The following is a 23,371-nucleotide window of genomic DNA, read 5'->3' on the forward strand; positions in this document are numbered from 1 at the left end:
GGCTTGCCAAATCGTACGTTTTTTCTTGTTTGAGAGATAACAAAAAACCTTTTATTTATTCAATGTTATTTACGATTGGTTTTAAAGTAGTTTTAAAGGATCAATAAGATTTTAAGCATTATTGACTACTTTTTTTATTAAATTAAATGTTTCCTTTTACCGTATAGGTCCTTGGCGTTTCCGAGCGAGAGTTCATGGACCAGATGGGCGTCTACTTCGTGGGCTTCGTGGGTCAGTATGGCTACGATCGCGTCCTTTCCGTGTTGGGTCGCCACATGCGCGACTTCCTCAACGGACTGGACAACCTGCACGAGTACCTGAAGTTCTCGTATCCGCGGATGAGGGCCCCCAGTTTCATCTGCGAGAACGAGACGAAGCAGGGTCTGACCCTGCACTACCGCTCCAAGCGTCGCGGATTTGTCTACTACACGATGGGCCAGATTAGAGAGGTGGCGCGGTATTTCTACCACAAGGAGATGCACATAGAGCTGGTTCGGGAGGAGATCCTCTTTGATACGGTACACGTCACCTTCCAGCTGACCTTTGATAATCGGGCGTTTACCCTGGCATCCTTGGCCATGACGAGGGAGGAGAAGCATCTGCCCATTAGCGCCCATGTGCTGTTCGAGATCTTTCCCTTCTGCATGGTGTTTGGGTAGGTATTTTTCAAACAATAATTACTAATCGAACTTATTTTAAAGTTAGTTTCTTTTTTGAAATATCTTAAATTAAAAGGCAATTTTTAATCCTTTTTTAAGAAAGTTACTAAAAATGTATCTTTAAAAACCTCGACATCTTTTTATAAATAAGTAAATAAAATGATTTATTTTATTCCAATTAAATCTAGTGCTGACATGGTGGTTCGCAGCATAGGAAACTCTTTAATGGTGATTTTGCCGGAGCTTTTGGGCAAAAAAATCACGGCCTGGTTCGATTTGGTTCGTCCCCTGATTGCATTCAAATTCCAGACTGTAAGTTATTACCTAAAATAACCTTAATATTGCTTAACCCTGCTATATTCATCAGATACTAAATCGCACCAATAACATATTTGAACTGGTCACTGTGGATCCAGTCACGGAGAGATTTGATTCCCAAAACGAGGACTTACTTCAGCATGAAGATGGCAGCGAACCGGAAAAGTCATTGAGATTAAAAGGTAATTTAACCCATAAGTTTGAGAACAAAATCCTCTATTAGATTAAAAATAAAAATCTAATTGACTTAAATTATTTTAAAATATTTTAAAATTTAGGTCAAATGGTTTACATGGAAAACTGGCGCATGATCATGTTCCTGGGCACCCCCGTAATGCCAGATTTAAATTCTCTGATAACCACTGGCCTTTATATCAACGATCTCTCAATGCACGACTTTAGCAGGGATCTTATGCTGGCGGGCACCCAGCAATCAGTGGAACTTAAGCTCGCCCTGGATCAAGAGCAGCAAAAGTCCAAGAAGCTGGAAGAGTCCATGCGATTGGTAATATAAATTGGATATGGCAGAGAATAAGGGACTTATGAATATCTCTGTGTGTAACCCCTAGTTGGATGAGGAAATGCGGCGTACTGATGAGCTACTTTATCAGATGATACCCAAGCAGGTGGCCGATAGGCTGAGACGAGGCGAGAATCCAATTGATACCTGTGAGGTGAGTGTTCTTCGCTTGAATGTCTTATTAATTGAACAAAATAAACTAAGTCGGCTTAGACTTATGATAAATCTAAGGAACGACTTGATGGCAACACACACAAAAAGGAGCGAAATTTTAATCAGTTACAGAACTCTCATATTCGTACACAAAATTATAAAAATAAAAAATGGTTTATATTTGTAAAAATAATCTAGTATCCTATGGAAGAAACAACATTACTCTAGCCTGGAAATAAGACACTTACCTCTGATCGTCCATTCTTTGTCTCAGCTATTTTTGTGTAAAATAGTCTATGAAACAGTCTGCCAAAATAGTACTTTTCCAAATACAATTTTTAATACATGCAAGAACGCTAAATAAAAAAAAAAAAAACTACAAAAATTAATTAACGTAATAACGTAGTTTTTGAAAATATTAATAGCAATTTCTTTCTGTACTTAAGACTTACTTTAATTTAACTTTCTTGCGTTAATGATTCCTATGTAGTGCATAATTAAAGGTCCTGTCTTGTAGAGCTATGATAAGAATAACAAGAAATATAAAAATAAAATAAAATTCTAAGTTTAAAATTTAAATCTAAGCCGACAATTGAGCTCGATTTAGTTCATTACTTATAAGAAAGTTGGCAAAACTATATAATAATATAATATAATACATATATTATATATACCGCAGATGTTCGATAGTGTATCCATACTGTTCTCGGACATCGTTACCTTCACGGAGATCTGCAGTCGCATCACGCCGATGGAGGTGGTGTCCATGCTGAATGCCATGTACTCGATCTTCGACAAGCTGACGGAGAGGAATTCTGTGTACAAGGTAAGCAAGGATGAGTTTTATTCAACAACACTAAGTAAGTTTTAATACTCACCCCCACAGGTGGAGACAATTGGCGATGCGTACATGGTAGTGGCGGGGGCCCCAGATAAGGATGCCAATCACGCCGAGCGAGTCTGTGATATGGCTTTGGATATGGTGGATGCCATAACCGATCTCAAAGATCCCTCCACGGGCCAGCATTTGAGGATACGTAAGATTAAAGATATAGATATTTAAGCTAGATTATAACACTTTAAACTGCTGTCTAATCCCCGCCAGGTGTGGGCGTCCACTCCGGAGCCGTGGTGGCCGGCATTGTGGGCCTCAAGATGCCGCGCTATTGCCTTTTTGGGGACACCGTTAACACCGCCTCGCGAATGGAGTCCACCAGCATCGCCATGAAGGTACACATCTCGGAGTCCACGAAGATTCTCATCGGCCCCAACTACAAGATCCTGGAGCGGGGCGAGATCGAAGTGAAGGGCAAGGGCACCATGGGCACATATTGGCTGGAGGAGCGTGAGAACAGGTTGCCCCTCCAACTGACCGCGACGCTCCAGGTGCATCCGGTCTCTCCAGCCTCGAGTACGGGCACCTCGAAGCCAAAGGCCATTATGCCGCCGGTAACCAAGGCGCTGACTCCTTTGGTTCCCGTTTCCGTGTCTCTGGAGGTTTCGATTCCGGCCACTACTATTCCAACGGTGGATGTGGTAGCTCCTTCGTCCAGCATATCGGGCCTGGTGCTCACAGCGGCTGCCGCTGCACACATGTCGCTTCATCACCAGGCGGTTGTGGCAGCGGGATTGTCTGGAGATTCAGGACCGACAGTTGCAGGTGGTGTGGGAGATTCAGCATCATCAGGAGGAGGAGATGCAGCAGCAGCAGCAGCAGGAGGAGGGGGAGCGGCAGCTGGGGTACCTGCCGATGACCGTAACAGTCGCATCTATTCACCCGTGACTTTCAAGGACGTGGCTCGCCGTAGCGTAGCCAATTCTCCGGTGAGGGGCAGTGCTGGCTTCCCGTGCTCGGACCAGGAAAAACGCCGTGAATCCCGCTCCAATTCCACGGGCCATGTGTTCATGCGCTCTCCCTCGGATATTTTTGGCTCACTCATCCTGGACACCGAGGAATTCCTTGAGGATCTGCAGATCTCACGCAGCTCCCTGGCTAACAATAACAATAATCCGCCCCCGTGTGGTTTCAGTCCAACGCCTCCATTCCGAATTGGCAGCGCACCATCCAAGCCGAGACCCAGTAATCCGGATAAGTTCACGCCGGAGGAGCTGGCCGCCATGGATCAAATGACGCCGCCGTCGACAGCTCCGGCCAGGGAAACGGCCTCCTGCAGCAGTGCATCCTTGGATCGCGACAAGGCGGCCAAGCTCAGGTAAGTCTTTCGGTGTCAAGAACTGACGGCCAACTCCACGCTCATTAGGAAAATCACCTTCTCCAACAGCAGCAGCATGGATGCAACCACAACTACGACCGCCGTGGCTGCCGTGGTGTGCCCCATGCGATCCAAGACACCACCAATGGCACAGCAGCCGGTGGTGCAGGCTAGTACCAGCAAGGGCGACCCCAAACGCCCGGGATCAAAGGATTCGGTCTCATCCATTTCCCTGCACTCACCTCCTCCACATCGATCGAACTCAGCGCCAGCCAGGTGAGCATAGTATACTATATACAAATTTGTATTAAATCCGATTACCTTGTATTGGTCCAAAACTAGAACAGCTTTAAGGGGTTAAATAAATATTAAATTTAAAAGTGAATGGGATTCTGAAAAGCAAAAAATTCGAATAAACAAGCTTTTACACAACAAATACCAGGCTTTATCGGAACGGAAGAAAAAAGATAATCAAGAGCTTTAAAATTTAAATATTCATGACTTTGACTCTTATAATAACCAAATGTATGAGGGAGCTAATTTGGGATAAATTCGAAATTATTAAAAAATAATAAATAAATATAAATACTATATATTAAAATCTGGATTAAACATAATTCATCGAAAACAACCTAAGTTATTTATTTAGTTCTTTCGATTGTCAAGATTTTGTTATTTATTTAATGTGCACATCAAAAAATATGATTTGGTGCGTTTTAAGAATATATCTTTTATACTGCGCGAATAATTGGCACTGAAATGTATAGTTAGTTTGACAGATATAACACGGCTGCAGGATAAAGTCAACCATAGGGTTGTAAAAACATAATTAAAACCAAAATCAGCTATTGATGGTATCAATTTGATACTTTTCAAGCTTTTAAAATAAGTTTTACAAACGGTATAGAAACAAATGACCAAATTTAAAAAAAGTAAAATATTTAGTATTTACAGGCATTTAAACAAAGTTTAACTTTTCGTTACTCTTCATAATATACTAATCAAATATCGACGCCAATATCAATTTACAGACCCCATTCCATGTCGAAGGCGGCACGAAAAGCCTTCCTGGCCGCCAAGCAGACCAAGGCAATGGAGAAGCTGGACAAGATGATCGAGGAGGTCCACGAAGTGGAGTCCCAGTCGGCGACGAAGGCGGCCAACATGCGGCTGGCCCTCTTCGGACATGACAGAGGCGGAGGCGGTGATCTGGCCGCCGGTGGTTGTCCACTTTTCCTGCCGCCACCGCCGCAGCAGCAACAGCGCCTGATGCCCAGCTCCATTTCAGATTCCGGTCTCTGCAGTCATGGGTGGATATTTGGTCACATCAACTCATTCGAATTTCCCACTAACTCATTATTCTATCCACTCCCAATGACAGTCATAGCCATGCGCCCAGTTGCCACCATTTGGAGCCGAAGATGAGCAACAGCCAGAGTTTCCAGCACTCTCCACGCGGTGGAATCACTCATCAGTGCTGCAGTGGCTTTGGACACGGAAATGGACGTCACTCGCACCGGATGCACTCGAACGCCTGCCGGATCCTGTAGAGAACCAATGAGGGAGCAGCAGCACCTTCAGCACCAGCAACCCACATCCATATCATGTATACTGACGCGGATTCTGCTCAATGTTTTCGCGCGCTTTGTGGTGTAGTGGTGATAAGTAGTCAGCAATTATTAGGGTTTAGTTAGTTGTTGAATCTCATAGTGTATAGAATAGATAAAGAATGTACCTACATGTTATACATATATATATATATGTATACCCAGACTATAGCTAGTCAAGCAGGGCTTTAAAATGTGGCAAGTCAGTGTCTAAAATATGCTAAGAATCTGTAAAAACCGTTAAAACTCTTTCATGTGTATTAATCAAAAGATTTTCAAGTTATTGACCTCTATATATGACAATACCAAAAGGCAACCAAACTACAAAAGGAAAGGCATTTTCCACACATTTTCATGAAACCACCTGAGGCAGAGTTTGCTCACAACAAAAACTAAACTCATTATGTATGTATTATATATCTCTATATATTTGTAGTAGTTAAATGGTTAAGTAGATTTTATGTGGACACAATATTAAATAAATGTTTCCAAAGGGATTCTATTTTCTTAATGTTTTAACTGAAGGTCCAACTATTTCTTTTATTGCAATCACCTAAACTGTATTACTTTTAATTGATCAAAAAATTGGATGTAATGCTATAAACTACACCTGAAAGTTAAGCAAATAAAGTATATTATTGCTACAGAAACGTCTTTTAGATTTTCTATGTATACATATTAGCTATGTTAAACTGCCCAATCAACATCAATATCAAAACATTAATTTCAATTAAAGAAGTTTTATTGTTTGACATTCTAAAACTATAAATCATTAAGACTTAGACTGTTTTCAGAGTGTTTTTAATATAAATGCATTCTCTTTGTTTTCATTTACCTAAATGCAGATCCGACTTAGCGAAATAATATGTAAACAAAGATATTTTAAACTTGGCAAATTAAACGGGCAAAACTGTGTGAACACAAAGATTTTTTAAATATTGTGCTACTTAATATATTTTTCGGTTTAAATCATTCTAATACTTCATTTTTGCTTATTTTCAACATCTTTACATTGCACTTTTGGCATATCACATCTGAACTTATAATGGCAAGCGTTCAACTCAAATAAAACTGTACGAAACAATACGATATAGGTATACACTTAAAGCGTAGGAGATCGTCTTTGAGAGTGACTAGACTTGGTTGGGCTTTCGAAAGGAATGCTTCTTCGATTGCTTTCGGTGGGTTTTTCGTTTAGGCCCTTTCGACCATGGGCGTCGGAACGACTTCGTCATTGGAGAAGATGACCGTGCCATCCAACGTCTCAATGGTTTGGATGGTGGTCTTGCAGTAGAAGCATACCTTGGAGTTCATCATGTGCTGCATGATGCAGTCGCTGCAGGACTGATGCTTGCAGGGCGTAAACACGGCGGTGATTGGCTTGGCACAACAGATCGGGCACAAGGAGTCCTCCGATGGCAGTGTAATGTCCGATAGAAGCGTCTGTTTAACGCGTAAACTCTCGATTAGGCTGCGCACGTTGTCTATCTCCTCGGCGGAAACATGAGAGGGAACTGAGGAAAATTGAGGAATTATTATTATGTTGTATTAGAAAATATCTTTCATATACTCACAATCATTGAGGGCAAACTTCAGGATGGGCGGATCGGCCCGAATTCGCTTAGAGTTGTTGGGTAGAGGCACTCGTACATCGTTGGTCAGCGGATCGATGTGTGGCCTGGAAGAGGGATCAAAATTGCCCCGGGGTATAGTCTTTTGCTCTAGCAGCGGTGTTCGTATTTCTCCCAGAGCAAACTCCAGCGTGGCGAACTGAAAACTGGGATCGGTGAGAAAAGCCCGGGACACTCGCGTCACAATCTGTGGCCTCATGTCGCTCTCCAACTCCTCCTGCATCAGGGCCAATAGAATGCCCAAAGCGGCGGTCACAATGGGGTAGTGAGTGACTGCATTCAAGTCCGCCGAGCACATATCCACCACGAACTGGAAGCATCCCGGTGGCACTGTCACCCGCGAAAGCACCTGGCTGATAAGCTGGCAGATGCGGTTCAGCAGGAGATCGCTGTTGGGACGAGATGCATCCGTGACGACTTCAGGCGCTGCTGTGATGACCATCTCAAGGCACCGCATCAGCGAGACTGTCAACTCGAAACACATGGAGCAAATCTTCAGCTGCTTGGGCTCGAACAGTGTGTTTTCCTGCCTCTGAGCGGTGTTTTGGATCTGACAGAAAAACGAGTTAATTTCTGTTAATTAAAAAATGTTAAATCACAAAACTCACCTCTTGCAGCAGCAAAATAAATTCAGAAAAGGCCCAGTTTAGTTGACTTAACACCGAGTTGAGAAAGGCGGTGGCAAAGGGCTCATCCTCCAGCAGCTTGGCGCCGATCAGCCGTTGAAAATGCTTGGAAGGATTGGCGGGGGCAACGTTGTGCAGGAGCCCCGTGTGTGTCTCGTTCCTGGAGCGACTGCGACATAGTCCTTGATGGAGCGGCAGCGATCCACCCTGCCACACGGATGGCTGGCGGGCATCCTTGTAGGCATAGCCCTCGCCCATCCAAAAGCGCAAGAGTAGCCAATTGCTCTGGCCCCAGGCCCTGTTCTCGTAGGGACGCAGGAGTGCTCGAACCAGACAAGCCTGCGCTCTCTTCGATGTTCGTTCCAGGGCGCGCACTCCGGACTTGTGGCAGGTGAGGGTGCCCAGAGCCTGCAGCATGGAGTCCTTGCAGGAGGCAAGCACAATGCGAGGATCGGCCGAGTGAATGCCTAGAAATTCGGCTGCCGAATTCACGCCGCACTCCGCATCTGATGCCTCGAACTGGGCCTTTAAATCATGGTGGCTGAAGTCCATCACGGCATCCAGCAGAATAGGCAGTGTATTCACATACACCTCAGGTACAAATGAGAACAAAGAACCGGTGTTCGAAGCGGTCTAAAGAGCGATATATATATTATGATATATAAAAATCAAGGTTATGCATGTATTTTCTTACCGTCAGAGTTCGAAGCATACGCTCTAGGAGCCATATGAGCAAGGATCGTCTGTGACCATTCAGGGCCACTGCTCTTAGCCAAATTTGTTTTCTAGCCAGCGCTATGGAGCGTGTCTGAATATGGAATTGAAATAAAATTAGTTTTTCTACAGTAATAACATATATTTACTCACCGCAAAGACATTCTGGCGCTGACTGAATTTGGACCGAAGCTCGCCCATCACATGCTGGTGGTTCTCGTTCATGCAGACATTGGCATGCTGCTCCAACGCAACCAACTTACGTTCTATGTCCTCTCGGTAGAATTTCGTCTCCTTGAGCACTTCGTTCAGAGCAGCGATCTCGTCCCTCACCGTGGCTATCTTAACAATATACTTGTGACCCGCCGAGTAATAAAAGATGATGCACAAATCCAAGAGCTCACAAAGACTGATCTCCATATCCGCATTTCCCGGCGTAGATTCGGCGCTGTTGCTGGGTCTTGGGTTCAGGAAGTGGGTGTATGTGCTGTTGCTGGCGCCCTGAGTGTGTCCAACTACAGCCACATTATTGATATTCTCGCCCAACAGGTACAGCGTGGTATCTGTAATTAAATTTAGTAACAACAAATGTAAATTAAATTGAACAGCAAAAATTACAAGTGTACAGTAAGCGCTTATTTTACACCCTAAATCATAAACATACCCACTTCATTGACCCGCAAGTTCTGTCGATCATCATCATATATCTGTTGCGTGCGATCCGCTCCTAACCTGGCATCGATGTCACCCCGATGGACTTTTCTCAAATGAGACAGGACGCCGCCAACACGATCGAAGTGCATATAGTCAAAAGTACCATCGATGAAAAAGTCGCTGTTCACCTCCACAACCTTACTGGGCATTTCCTCCTTAAACATCGCGCGTGTCTGATCAATGAGAATGCCTGCAAAGGCAAGGGCCACAGGCGCATCCAGTGGATGTTGAATGCTCGAAGAATGCATGAAGAAAAAGGCATGGAAGGGCTGAAAGAAGAAATGAGCAATAAATTTTAAATTAAATCATCAGTGGCAATAGCTACCCTTTGTTCCATGCTGAGATCGATCACATAGCGACGCAACTTGACGAGAAATATAGACCGGCTGGACGGACTCTCTCGCGTTCCATCGAAGTTGATCAACAACGTTGATAGAAAATCCTTTTGTGCTGCATACAATGGCTCCGTGACCTTTCGCACCTTGTCTACTACATTCAGATACTTTTCTTTGGGTCCATCGATTCCCTCCGTCCAGGCCATGCTGTCTGGTAGCAACTCTTCCATTATGTAGAATTCCAGTGGATGGATATAAAGGAAAAAAGCAAGACTAAAGGAAGAAAAGAAGGTTAAATCATCAACATACCCATATAAAAATCAACAAAAATTTTGCATTGCATACCAGTGCTTTTTGAACAGCTTTCCCTCTAGCAGATATTTTCTGGTCTGCTCGTGCAGACAGAGGCAGTGAAGCATACTCAATGCCTGGCGGTGCTTTTCATAATCCAAACCCTGAATCGTATGCGTAAAGGTGCCCAGCAGGGCGTTTACCAGCTTGCGCAACACAAACTTAATCTCGTCGCCCTCCATGTAGTTCCAAAAAAGCGACAACAAGCCCTGAAGCACGGTGTGTCGGCTCTCCTTCTCGGCCCCCAGCGTTGTCAGGCTGGCGATCCTGTTGAGCAACACGTCCTCGATAATGTACGGATCAAATATCTCGTTCGTGAACTTCTCAATCAGCAAGGTGGCAAAGATGCAGTACACCGTCTTCTTGGTGGAAACGCGTGCCTCAGTGCAGTTGTTTGGTGCTGTCGCTGACTGAGCATTGTACTTGGAAAAGATGCCAGCCAGGTTTATCAGGTAATTCATCAGCAGATTGGCCCGACGCAGCTTGAGGATGGGGCGGGCCATGAGCGGTTGGAAGCCCGCCACCGGATACATGAACGGACGATTTCCAAAGTTCGCCCCAATACCCTGCGTGTAGCCCAGGGAGATGGCTGCGAAGAAAGTTATGCCCGGACCTTTCTCCAGCTTGTTGAACGCCACGCCCATCGAGCGTCCATTTCGGTAGTACTCGATCACTTCCTTCTCCACATCGATGGTCACGCCGATGACGTCGCCGATCTGCCATTTATCACCGTATCTAAACAGAAATTATGTTTTAATATTTTTAAGCTGAAAAACAGTAAACACTAGCTTACTTCTTGGTGGATATATGCCAGATCTGCTGCTTGCTGCCATCGTATCCATAGCTACACTTGGTATCCCCTACGCCGCTGTTTTCGTTGAACTGGCAGGAGTTGGAGGCCCACCCAATCTGCATGACGCCCTTGGTGTGAAGGTGGATCTGAAAACGTTATACGGGTATTTAGTACGCACGAGCAACCCACACTCCTCAATGCGAGTCATTGACCGCTGGTCAACCACCGCCAAATCTACCACCCATTCCCCAATCTATGCCTATATGCCCACTCCCTCATAACGATTACCTCATACATCCAGCGCCCGCCGTACACGCAACAATTTGCCCGGACCGTATTGAAGCTTCCCTGGGAGCGCAGGGTAAGGCGATCCGGGGACACGCGCACCGTGGTCGTGTAGTCCACGTCGAAAATGGTCAGGTCCGGCCCGATGCGGTTCTCCGTCTCCGTGTACAGGCGCCGTATCTCCTCATTGCTGTCCGTCTGGATTTGCTGGAACTTGTCATCTAGCCACGTTCGCACTATGATCATCTGCCTGCGGGAAATGGACTCTCTTTAACATGGCCCTAGAGGCTAGGAGTTAAGGACACTCCTACTTGGTCACGGACAAATCTGCGAGCTTTGGGGGCTTCGGATCCGGCACCGTTGAGCAATTTGCACCCTCCAAGTCATCGTCCAAATCCGAGTACAGATTGTCGTGGTCCACCTGCTCGAATATATCCTCGTTGAACACTTTCACGAATAATTTTGATATCGACATCTTGGCTCTGTCATTTCAATTCTAGCTTTAATCCAGCCACCCAAGTCTGAATGTGAATCTGAATCCAACTACGGCCGACGTAAAAAAGGAATTCTTTTGCTTTAGGGATGTGCAACTCGGACACTCCTTGCACGAACGTCTAACGGTAACTAGTATCGAATCACGAGCTAAAGCGATGGATAAAAGTAAAAATTTTAGTAAATAATACGAGTGAATATAAAAAATAAATTTGAAAGTTTAGGTACATATATCATATTTATTTTGGTTTTTATTTTTGGACAATTTTTGATATATAAAATTGTGTTTAATCAATATTAAATGAGAAGCAGTTAAATTATATTGAATGTTATAATCATAATTTTTTTATATGTATATATATATATATATATATATATATATATATATATCTATGTGTATGTCTGAAACTAATCAATCCACCCTTCAAAATATCGCATAAATTATTTCGGAAGACCGTTCCTCTCTAGCTCTGAATGTATGGTTCCATCCTGCTCTCACGCATAGTGTCTGTCCATCTCGCTCGGCTGGCGCCAACAGCTGTTCAAATCTAGCCACGTTGTGCAGAACTATTCGCCTTTGAACGCTTTGCAACACCTTATTCGAGCAGAACAAAAAGTAATTCTCGCAACGTAAGGACGTGTTTTTTGTGCTCCACTAATTCACCTAATTAAATTATAAGTTGGCGTTGATTCACAGCAAATGAGTCACCCAAAGGGTAACTCTAATTTCCCGTGTCGAGTGTTATTCAAGCAATGCAGTTACATCTCGATTAATTGAGAATTTGCTGTCGTCAGCGGCTAAGTGTTTCTGGTAGTGATGCCCACCTGTGAGACACAAGTAGCTGGGCCTTGTGGAAAAACGCTAAAAATAATTAAAGTGCCAAGTGAAAAGCAATGAAAACAATGCTCATAATGGCAGCTATTAAATAAATAAATTAGCAATTAAACAGTTGACCTTATGCCAATAATTTGCAGCTAAGAGTTTTATAAATGTTATAAGCTTAATAAAAACTATAGCTTAAGTGATCAGCGGTTCGGCATGAAACCGTTAGTTCTTGTTGTTGTTGCGTGTCTTACAAAAATAGAAACTCGCAAAAAATAGAAGGGAAATACAAATCAATGCCAGCCATTCGAAAACAAGACCATTACAACATACATACATACGTACATATCTGGGCATAAATGAATATGATTTCTACTGTTTTATATACCCTAGGCAATTGATTTATCTGCCCGTTCTCGACCCGTTTTTTGTTCTTATTTATTTTTTTGCGGGGCAATCAACGCGAAATTGTGTGTGTGTGTGAGTTTGTAATTTGAATTCAATTAAATGGAACTGGAAATATGAATACATATGTATTAATGAATTATTATTGGAAATGTTTAGGACGTTATTTGTGCCGCTGGTTAAATTCACTTTATCCACATTAATTGCCAAACTGTCCCCACAAAATTAATATTTTTCTTATCACTTTCATCCATTACAAGTAAGGCGAGACGTAACCGCCAAGCTCTCCCAGAATCAGCATATGTTTACATAACGATTGCTTTCGCGGGATGCTTGTTTTTCTTTAGCTATTCGCAAATATCCCCCTTTATTGCGTCTTTAGTCTTTTATTTATCGGGCAAATACGTTAATGAAACATGAAAAAGAATAAAGTGGATGACTTCTGCTATGCAAATGGGAAGCACAGGAGAGTCAGCGAAAAAAAGATAACCCCAGATACTCCTATAAACAAAGCTGATTCATGGTAAATAAACAGTGGCATAATGAAACCCTCTTTGTTTTTCAATCGAAAAGGATATTTACAGATCTCAGGTATATTTAATAGTCAGTACAATTTGGATTAAAAAAGATTGTGTTATCTATGAGAATGGGGACATTTTATTACAAGAAATCAGGCATCGTCATGATTTCATATTTCTTTTGTTACCATAAGCATTGTCCCTGATAAGAACAAGATATCTAGATATAATCTCAGTGGGTTCAAAAAATAATAAACTATTAATCAGTTCGAAAGCGAAATCACATTCATCCTAATGAATTTTGGCAACATCAAAGTACACCGTCTATCTGCAACCAAAAAAGAAAAAAATATACTAATATACACGTAATGAACATGCCCGTACGCATGTACATCAGATTTGGCAGCCGATTACAGTTCAACTTTTATTCTGTTCTTTGGTCACGTACATATCTGTCTATTTTTATACCCTATCTCCAAATTACTTTAATAAAACTATAAAGTGTACTTTGCTATTCTCAATATTGTTAGACTTTTGACACTTTCGTTAGACGAACAATAAAATAAGATAACAAAATTTTAATTTTATAAATAGTCAAGTAGATATTTTAAACGGAATATTTACTGATGAATTCTCTTTATTTTTTTTGGATAGCAATTTTAATAATATTTACAATGAAAATAAATTCCATTTATAAATTGTATGCTAATCCCAGTTTCAACCTTTTGAGTTCGCATATCTTTTCTGAGAGTTTTTCTACTTATGGGTTCATTTTAAAGATAGCGAACTGCGATCTAAGCAAAATAACACACAAATATTTGCCACCCACACAGCACCTTGAGAGTTTTTTGATAAACAGTATAAACATATCAAGGGAGACCCCATAAGAGCATCCAGCAATCAACATGAAATCGCCTTCCTTTCTGAATATTTCTTAGGCCATTATCTAATCGATAGCAAACTGAGTGCTTTTTGCCTCTGACGTATCGAATGGTCGTGCGAAATTGAAGAAATATATTTCGGCTACTGGGTTGTGCTGGTACCAAACCGAGAGCATCGACATTGATTGACCATATCAGTCGACACTTGACGCAGTGTGTCGCTTATCTGCGCACCGACCTTCCTCCGCCAACTTCGTACCCCAATGAAATTGAGCCCAGTTTTGACTTGGTCAAACACAGACACGGGTGATTTTCTGTTTGCCTTGTATAAATAATGCCGCGGAGAACACTTGTTGCCCGATTAGCCATAAACATTGTGCCTTACCCAGTATATTTTACCCCATGTGAGCGAGATTCTCAACGAGTCCACTTCATTTCTTTGCAGTCAGTCGAAGGCAACGGACACGTAAACGTTTAAAGTACAACGGATAGCCTTAAAAACGAAGATTTGCATGAGGCAAGAGTAGTGGAGCGACAGTTCCCATCCACAGACAGCGAAGATGTCACAAAACCAATCCTATTTCTGGCAGACGACCAGACACAATGTATACCTGAAGCGCACGGCCAAATGGCACATGGCGCTGGCCTTGATGGTGGTGCTCACATTTGGCACAATTTGTGCGGCGGAAGCTCAACCAGATGGTGCGGACAATGCGGTTATTGAATCCGGAATACAGAGCGTAGGTCATGCAGCCAATTTTTGAGATTAACTATTAACTATTTCCTCTCCACAGGACATGAAGATGCAAGCAGATTTGAATAAGCCAACGGACCTAAGCTCTTTAGCAGAGAAACCAAAGGATGCTGAAGATCGGCCAAAGACGAAGGGAAGTTTCATCGATGCGTTTACCGCATCGATCTCTGTTATCCTATTAACAGAGCTAGGGGATAAAACTTTCTTTATAGCTGCCATAATGGCCATGCGCCATCCGCGTTTGATTGTCTTTGGCGGTGCCATTGCCGCCTTGGCCCTTATGACGGTACTCTCATGCGTATTTGGCATGGCAGCGAACTTTATTCCTAAGGTAGGTGATCTAAATATTTGTATTTCTCCGTATAAAGGCCCCTTTACATAATCTGATTTCTTATATGAGTTGAGTCATAATTGTCAAAGAGCTCAAATGCCGATTTGTATACACGTTTTAAGCGATAATTGGTAAACAACTCAAATGAGAATTCCGAATGGCTAAAGAATGTCTTTACTTTCCAATGTAAAAATATAATAATCGGAAATTAAACGGTGTTATTTTTATCCACAGACTTATACGTATTATATCTCAACTGCATTATTTTTAATATTCGGCTTGAAAATGCTGTACGACGGCTACAAAATGAAGCCAACCGACGCTCAGGAGGAATTGGAAGAGGTTCAATCTGATCTGCGCAAGCGCGAGGATGAGGTAAGTTGTCCACAATGGATCCCCCTGTATACTGTAGTAGTGCTATATGTTGCAGTAGTTTCTTTAGTTTTTAACATTGTTTTCTAGTAGTTTCGCTCGTTGCTGTATTATTATAGTAATTAGTTAATTTTTATTGCTTTTGTTAATTGCTGCGCTTAATTTGTTATTTTTCTATTATTATAATCATACCGACTGGCAATTTGTACAGAAAAAACAAAACAGTTGATGCAATGCTAAAGCGATCACTTCATATGCCCCGCTTTGGTTTTCCAGTCCTAATTTAATTTAACCCCATTATATTTTTGCTTGACACGAGAGCCGCGAACAATAACAAGAAAACAAATACTAATCAAACACGAACCTAAAACTTTTCATAATTGTAATTACACCTTGATTGCATGCTAATTAAGAACTTTTATTAGCTTCTAACAAAACTACGGTTACTTTAACAACCCTAAATATTCCAAACCGATCAACAAAAAGCCGTGCGGAACATCGTCGGTGAAACAGAGTGGTTGTTCCACACTCTCAATTTAAGTTTGCGAATTATTTTCCTTGATTTAAACATTTAAAATTCACATACAATACATATACACCCCATCCTAAGCCTATGTGACTAATTGCACGATTTGAGCATATCAAATACAAGCGAGTTTTAAAAGTTTATTGATCAAAGCAAATTCGTACTAAACCAGATATCGTTTGAAATGGAAAAGCTTTTTGCCAAAACGAAAACTCCAACCGAATAATAATCAATATCAAAATTTCTGCCAATCGACTATCTAGCTAATGCAAATTTTTAATTGTTTTTCCTTTATGCAAAACGAAATTTAAAAATTTGATTTAACATTGCCTCTGAAAATGTTACCGAAACGTGACAAACAATCAAAAAAAAAAAAACCAAAACTGTATGTCGCACTCGACTTTGATTTATGGGTCGATCTAAATGCAGTTGATGCGCAAAGCCAGCCGAAAGTACGAGGATTCGGAGGGCAAGCGAAAGAACAGCAACTCGGACAAGGAGGATGTCAGCGAGCAGGCGCTTATCCATGGCCGCAGTTCCGTTTCCGCCGGAGCAGGAGCCACCAGCATCGGTGACTCCGATATGCAGCACCGCCAGCGAAAGCAGCGCAACCACCTCAACAACAATAACAGCACCATCACCCATTCTAATAGTAAGCAAAACAGCTGTGATAAAACTGGCACCGATGACGAGGACCGGGATCAGCACGAGTCGGAGGTGTTCCTCAAGGAGGGCGGCCGCATTGTCGAGCAGCTCAAGATGAAGACCTACCACAGCAGCCCGGCCCACTCGGCGGCCTCATCGAACCAGACCGAACAAACCAACTCCATTGCCGCCTCCACAACCACCGTCGATGTCCAGCTGGCTGGTCATCCCACCGATCCGTCCGTCGTAGGTGCCTCGGAGCCCCGGGCTCCGCTGGCCGGACACGATAGCATGCACAGCCTCAATGGCAGCCTAAACGGGGACTCCGCCGGACCGGCTAATGGCACCCTCAAAGCACGGGTTAGGCCACAATCCGTATTCCAAGCCCATGCAGCCCCGATCCCGTTTCCTATTCTATTACTTTTTTCGAAATTGGAATTGAAAGAATATTTCTTTGGAAATTAATTTAATATTCACATGATTTGTTGCAATCACCTATTTAAAAATATTTTTAAAATACTCCCATTAAGTTAAGACAAATGGATTTAAGGGTCAAAATGGAAACTGAGTTCAGTTCATAAAGCGTAATTCAAAGGAAATGATTCTAATCAATTCTAATTCCTTAAAATTTAACTAGAATCGAAATGGGGTTCTGGGTTGCGCTATTCTAATAACTGACAACTGCTAACGTTTGTTGTTGTTTTAATCATATTCGTTTCACGTGCTTTTTCCCCAAAAACATCACCCACAACCAAAAAAAAAAAAAAAACACCCATTAAACCGTGACACTTTACAGCCACAAAATACATTCACGGATATTTTTTAGAAATTAACTTTAAGTCATCTGGTTTTGTCGTCACTGTCTATGATTACCCATTGTTTCCGTTCCATTCGCACTCATTTCACCAATTTTTCTCTCTGCATGTTGTTTTGAAGTGATCGTTTTTTGCCATTTAAGTTTTCTCTTTTGGTTTAATCAGCAGGAGAAGTGTTGTCCACTTTTTCTTGCACAAAAAGTATATCCATGTCTATTTTATTTGCTGTTTTTCCCTTTGTTTGCGCACATTTTCATCGAATTTTGCAGTTTTCCTGTGCTTCTGCGCTAATATTACGCTAATAAAAACTATTTTCTTTTACAGCTGGACCGTGATGTGAATGCGGCGCTTGTAAGTGACGCCGAGAGCGGTCGTCGTCGTCCACAGAAACGCGGTGCCACCTACTTCACCATGCGCATCCTGGCCCAAGCATTCACGATGACCTTCCTGGCCGAGTGGGGCGACCGCTCCCAACTGACCACCATTATTCTCGCCGCCAGCAAGGTAACTTTGCTACTAACTTTGCAATTAATTAAACATTATAGCTAACGTATATCACCGATTGCAGGACGTTTATGGCGTCATCGCTGGCGGTATTATTGGCCACTGCATCTGCACTGGCCTGGCTGTGATTGGAGGTCGTCTAGTGGCTTCCAAAATCTCTGTTCGCACTGTCACCATCGTCGGTGGCATTGTGTTCATCGGATTCGCCGTCTACGCTGTCGCCATGCCACCGGATGACTTGTAGGCAGGCGAAGCCATGGAACTCCACACGAGATCGCCCGTTGACGACCCCACATTATTTGAAGATTTAGTTGTAGTTACTACCTAATACCCCTCTTTTTTCCTTCGAGGAGCATGAGGCATGGCTAGGATTGTATTGATTAATGTAAAGATGAAATCGATTCATGTATCATGTAGCTTAGCTTGCTTGCCAAACCACAAAACGAAACTAAGAAAAAAACAAAAGTGCCTTCAGTGCTTTCCGCTTCGGCCATGACATACAAATTTAGTTCACACAAAGAATTCTTCTATCTTCTGTTTGAAAATAGCCAACAACAAATCAACTTTGTCCAATTGTTTAGTATTGATTTGATAGAACGTACAGTTTCGTTTTCGTGTTAAGTATTAAAGATGATTTTGTACATACGCGTGCTAGAACCACCAGGTTGCCTAAGCTCCTCCGATTTTGGACCCTTGCCTACATATGCCCACATCCTTATTTGCAAACTTGTTTACGTAGCAGTGTTTACTTAATAGAAACTACCAAAATGAAACTGTAGATTTGATTTTTGCGATTTTTGTATGAAAAAATTAGTAAATTGAGCAAAACTTAAAGTTTCTTAGTGCGTTTTAAATGGGCGGGTAAACTTAAAATATAGCTTAACATTTAACCTTTGAGGGCACTTTAATAGCACTTCAAAATTCGATTTTTGAGATCAAATAATAATTTTATATGATTCGTTTAAATTAGAAATATATACTTCCAAAATTCGGATCTTGTTATGGGCATAATTTATTATCGTTTAAGTTAGTTAAAATGTTTACATTGTTCATCAACAGTCGAAACATAATTTGGTTAAGTTAATTGCGAAGTTTCAGCACCCTGAAATGCCTATACTTTACTGCTTCATTGTTTTGGGATCGCGATAGATGCCCGTAAACAGGATCGATCTGGAGGTGCGATCGTAGATGACAAACAGGAACGGATGGTTGCACTCGAACTTGGCGGGTTCCACGGGCCTGGCCGAGCGGTAGGTGAAGAGAACTGTGGCCGCCGCCGCAGTGCTTCCCTCCTCGTCCACCTTGATCTTGGCCACGTGCTTGGAGTCTCCGATGGAAATGGCCTCCGAGGTCAAGTCGTCGAAGGTAGCGGACGACTCGTCGAACATTTTCGTTACTCCCATTTTGACAAGGATCTAAAGGATAGAGCAGGTTTAGAAAAACTGGACTGGAAAAAGGATATCCACAATCTTGGCATATAAACAAGACTCACTGGGCTCAGTTCCAGGCGCTGTTCGAACTCGAACTTGGGCAGCGACACCTCAATTTCACGTGGCATGGCCTGCTTGAGCGACTCATCCAGGGTATCGGCGTTGAGCCGGGAAAGCACATCCTCCAGGGAGTTGCTGTTGAAGGGCGGCAGGATGAGCACCATGGAGATGTCCGAGTTCTCATCGGGCAAGCTGTCGGGCTTCTCCTGCGACTCGAATACGGTGCGGTAGGGCAGCTGGAGGACGTGGGCGCGCAGCTGCTCGTCGACGTTCAGCAGGAAGGTGCCCTTCTGCTGCATCATCGGCACCAGCGATAAGTTCGACGGTGAGGTGTAGAAGGGCATCGGAGCAGTCTTCTCCGTCTTGAACTGGCTGAGCCACTGGCCCTTCAGGTAGGCGGCATTGGCCAGGACCAAGCGGGTGCGCGGAGTGATCTCATCGGCGCTGAGCATGTTGCGGATTTGGTTGTGCGTGTCCTGGGCGATCCAGTCGTTGATCTCCTTGCGTGACTCCTCGGGCTTGTTCTTGAAGTCGATCCTCTTGACCTCGTCAACCAGGCGGGTCTTCGCACAGTGTGTCAGCGGCAGATCGTTGGCAAAGAATATGCGGTCCGCGGAGGAGAATTCCAGCGGCATGTTACTCTGACGCTCCTTGCGGTTCTTCTTCTCCAGGACATAGGCGCTGCGCACCAGCTCCTTGGAATCGGCCCAATCCAGATGCAGCACCTTCTTTAGCTCCTGTTCCGTCTCCCCGGAGGATCCGAAATAGGCGAGCAGCAGGGCGTGGTAGGTGCTGTACGGCGAGAAGAAGACGTTCTCGTTGGGAGTACTCTGCCGGATCGCATCCAGCATGGACACGGCGAAGTTCTGCTGTCCCTTGTAGAGGTTTTCCCTGCCATCCAGTAGGTTCGCGTCGGGCTCAACGTCACAAAGTCCTGCCAAGGCGACAGCCGGCAGGATCACCATCAGAGATAGACTGAGGATATGCATTTTGTGAAAACCTAGCCAAAGATGGAGAAAGTAAGATTGGTTTAGTTTCTAAAAAGCTCAAAATCGCTTTTGTAAATATGTAAGTATTAGAATTAATAAGAGCTAACCAGTAATTTAAATGACTAATCAGCTCAGGCTTTACAAAAATATAGTATTATATTTTGTATTATTTTAATGTCTGCTTATGGTAATCTAAGGAGAGATTGATTATATATGATTTTAAGGTATGGCAGAATATTAAATATCGAACATAGTGGGATTTGAAAGGGAAGATATTGGTTTATTATTCTTTGGTTTCTTAAGGAGTTGCAGGTTGAGATTAGGTGTTCCATTGATAGGTTGTCGATGCAGAATGGGCTTGCAAATTTTAACTTTGACCGACTTTTACTATAAACACCCTGAAAATTCCGGAAGTTATCTGAAAAGTGGTTACCTTGAACAAAAGTGTCTGTCATTGAATTTTAATTTATTTTCTATTTTATGAATATTAGACAATTGCAGCTTTAAAAACGCGTTTAGGCAACTCAAATTTATGCAGTGCCCATAAAGGTATGATACTTATACCCGAACATCCATTTAAGTCATGATAATAAAATGTCAGAATTTGCTTTCAGAGTCATTCCTGGGCAAAGCCCATACTCATTAGGGGATAAGTCAAAGTAGAGTTGCGACTTTAAGCTCATTAGAAGGCGTGTTCTGGGAGTAACTCATTAAAGTTTTTTTTCTTATATAAATGCAGGGAAAACTTTAATAGTTTAGGAATTTACTTTTCCCATTTCATGAGTCATCAAAAAGTGTTTAACAAAAACTAATAATTTTAAATATGATATTTTATTATACGAAAATTATTATACGAAATAAAAAGTTGTCTCATCTCATTCTTATATTCAAGTATGCTTAATGTTGACAATAATTTAAGGTAAGAGATTAGTTACTCAAAACTTATCATAATTTAATGGGCGGAAAAATGAAATCAAATGACCTTGTTTGATGATCTTAAACAAATATTTAATTGAAATTAGCCGCTTCAGTTGGCGCTCGTTTAAAATCGCTTTTGGCTGATTCACCGAAAAGCTTTTCCACTCCATCAAGTCGTTTAAATTATCTTTGGGGCGACAATTGCAACATCTTCGCAGCCACGACATAAAAAAAGTGAAAGTTTCCGCCGCTCTGCACTCGAAATTCGCAATCCGAACATAATGAACCCATATGCATCCATCGGAGCATGAAAGAGGCTCCACAGATCGGGAGCTTTACATCGGATTTTGGCTCCAGCTCTTGGCCAGCTGAGCGATGACGAAGTCTTTGGTTGCGTGACTGCACTCGCAGCAATGAAAAGCGCTTTGTGTAAAAATAAAAAACCCAAAATTAACATTTCCGATAACCGGTTGCGGATCCCACCGGCAGACAAAACTATAGTATATGATTCATAAACGGTACACATTGTTGGCGTTTCGAATTTAAGCGCGTATGCTCATTGCTGACCCTGTATTGGCGATTTTGTATTTTGTAATTGCTTTCTGTTGTTGTTACTTGTATTTTTGGTTCACCACAGACGTAACGCTTGTTTCTGCGCATGCGCGGCTTTTTTGCTCACTATCTGGGTTTTTTTTTTGGGAGAATCCGAAAATATTGAACAACCAGTTTAAGCCGATAGGAAGCGGACATGTCAGCCTTATTTAAGCTGCATTGAACTTGGATTAACTGGGTTGCCAGAAGCACTTTGAATAACAAACACTTGCTTTCCGTATATTAGAAGTGATGGAAAAAGAACTTTTGTATCTAAAAGTCTTTTCAAAACTTAACCACTAAAATACGTAGTGTAATGTATTTTCAAAACTAACCTACTTCGAAAAAACACCACTGGATGATTCCCTTTAAATATTGAATTGATTAAATTCCCTGGAAGTGAATAAACGGAATTTTTGTTGATAACGTTTTGTTTTTATACATTTTTGAAGAAAAACAAATAAAAATTATTCATTATAATTATCTGTGTAGCCTAAATCAACTTGGAGTCTTCTCTTTATTTAAATTTGACTGCATTTTATTATCAATATTCATATTCTTAAAGTTTTGATTGCAAAACGTTTCCCCAAATAAAAATTTAATTCCTATAGGGAGCTCTATTGTTTTTAAGATTATTTATAAGTCAAGGTTGAGGGTCACAATTGACCAGCATTGAAGAGATAACTTAAACCGTGTTCCAATGGAACTTTTTCACTTATTAATTGCAAAAAATCCCACAAATTGTGAATATAATTGACAATATCAAAATAGCGCAATTGATTGCTTCATTTAAATTGCGTGAGTCAAATATACAAGTCCACATATAATATTGTGTTCATATATGTGCAATCGTTGACATGTATACACCGATATGGTAATTAGTATTACAAAAACAGGCGACGCTCTAATATCAAACCGATTCGATAATATTTGTCACAATTTCTGGGGGAGTTAAACAAATTGGAACAAAAACACTTGACAGGCACTAAATAAATGGTGGGAAATACCTTCTTTAAGTGTAGGCTTTAAGTGGCACCGAAATATCGTACAATAACTTAGACCGAGCGTAAGTCAGTTCACCTGCGGATAAAACTATAAACTGAATCGCTCCCCAAGCGAAGCAGGGTACTTAGATCCGCCAAGCGCAGCTTTGATATCGATACACGGCAATCGGCATCCAACAGGTGATCTTAACTCTTTGAACGGTCACCCCAGGGAAACGAAAAAAATGGGCTAGTTCAGCAGGTGTGTAAATAGCCAGCAGAAATGGTGACTTTATTGCCCAAGGATAGTTTTTTATTTATTTATTTAGATTCGAATTATTCTAGCCAACTTGTTACTGAAGTCCCTGTACTAAATCCGCCTTTATTTATATTAATCTATTTTCCTCATTGGTTG

At 42.1% G+C, this 23,371-nt stretch overlaps 4 protein-coding genes across 12 annotated transcripts in view; 2 read left to right on the forward strand and 2 right to left on the reverse strand.

Moving 5' to 3' along the window:
- The window catches only part of LOC108134515 (soluble guanylate cyclase 88E), a 40,889-nt gene extending 34,761 nt beyond the window's left edge, over positions 1 to 6,128 (forward strand). For 7 of the 8 annotated variants that reach the window (XM_017254865.2, XM_017254873.2, XM_017254898.2 and 4 more), the window contains 11 exons: positions 168 to 655; positions 848 to 971; positions 1,027 to 1,159; positions 1,256 to 1,482; positions 1,547 to 1,651; positions 2,330 to 2,476; positions 2,537 to 2,687; positions 2,756 to 3,863; positions 3,912 to 4,139; positions 4,895 to 5,173; positions 5,245 to 6,128. In XM_017254865.2, the coding sequence (XP_017110354.1) occupies positions 168 to 655; positions 848 to 971; positions 1,027 to 1,159; positions 1,256 to 1,482; positions 1,547 to 1,651; positions 2,330 to 2,476; positions 2,537 to 2,687; positions 2,756 to 3,863; positions 3,912 to 4,139; positions 4,895 to 5,173; positions 5,245 to 5,413 (3,159 nt within the window). In that variant the 3' untranslated portion in view covers positions 5,414 to 6,128. The remainder of the gene's footprint in view (positions 1 to 167; positions 656 to 847; positions 972 to 1,026; positions 1,160 to 1,255; positions 1,483 to 1,546; positions 1,652 to 2,329; positions 2,477 to 2,536; positions 2,688 to 2,755; positions 3,864 to 3,911; positions 4,140 to 4,894; positions 5,174 to 5,244) is intronic. The other variant, XM_017254912.2, reaches the window with a different exon arrangement.
- A 278-nt stretch (positions 6,129 to 6,406) lies between these two features.
- LOC108134509 (E3 ubiquitin-protein ligase RNF123) lies at positions 6,407 to 11,526 on the reverse strand. The gene is made up of 11 exons (XM_017254844.2): positions 11,231 to 11,526; positions 10,923 to 11,169; positions 10,635 to 10,780; positions 9,836 to 10,576; positions 9,481 to 9,763; positions 9,106 to 9,424; positions 8,595 to 9,004; positions 8,422 to 8,535; positions 7,710 to 8,360; positions 7,045 to 7,651; positions 6,407 to 6,984 (listed from the first exon to the last, which is right to left on the reverse strand). Exons 1-11 carry the CDS (start codon positions 11,392 to 11,394, stop codon positions 6,665 to 6,667), a joined length of 4,002 nt encoding a protein of 1,333 aa, XP_017110333.1. The 5' UTR covers positions 11,395 to 11,526; the 3' UTR covers positions 6,407 to 6,664.
- A 496-nt stretch (positions 11,527 to 12,022) lies between these two features.
- LOC108134471 (transmembrane protein 165) lies at positions 12,023 to 18,819 on the forward strand. Of its 2 annotated transcripts, XM_017254788.2 has the most exons (7): positions 12,023 to 12,041; positions 14,484 to 14,778; positions 14,833 to 15,123; positions 15,358 to 15,498; positions 16,451 to 17,026; positions 17,806 to 17,985; positions 18,050 to 18,819. In XM_017254788.2, exons 2-7 carry the CDS (start codon positions 14,599 to 14,601, stop codon positions 18,227 to 18,229), a joined length of 1,548 nt encoding a protein of 515 aa, XP_017110277.1. In that variant the 5' UTR covers positions 12,023 to 12,041; positions 14,484 to 14,598; the 3' UTR covers positions 18,230 to 18,819. The 2 variants fall into 2 exon arrangements, with proteins under 2 accessions (XP_017110277.1, XP_041565332.1); XM_041709398.1 differs by lacking the exons at positions 12,023 to 12,041; positions 16,451 to 17,026.
- Positions 18,820 to 18,973: 154 nt separating this feature from the next.
- LOC108134486 (serine protease inhibitor 88Ea) lies at positions 18,974 to 23,094 on the reverse strand. The gene is made up of 3 exons (XM_017254807.2): positions 22,981 to 23,094; positions 19,478 to 20,475; positions 18,974 to 19,400 (listed from the first exon to the last, which is right to left on the reverse strand). The coding sequence occupies exons 2-3, from the start codon at positions 20,462 to 20,464 to the stop codon at positions 19,104 to 19,106; spliced, it is 1,284 nt and encodes a 427-aa protein (XP_017110296.1). The 5' UTR covers positions 20,465 to 20,475; positions 22,981 to 23,094; the 3' UTR covers positions 18,974 to 19,103.
- Positions 23,095 to 23,371: the final 277 nt, after the last annotated feature.

Source organism: Drosophila elegans, unplaced genomic scaffold, assembly GCF_018152505.1.
Source record: "Drosophila elegans isolate 14027-0461.03 unplaced genomic scaffold, ASM1815250v1 contig_476, whole genome shotgun sequence".
Lineage (NCBI taxonomy): Eukaryota > Metazoa > Arthropoda > Insecta > Diptera > Drosophilidae > Drosophila > Drosophila elegans.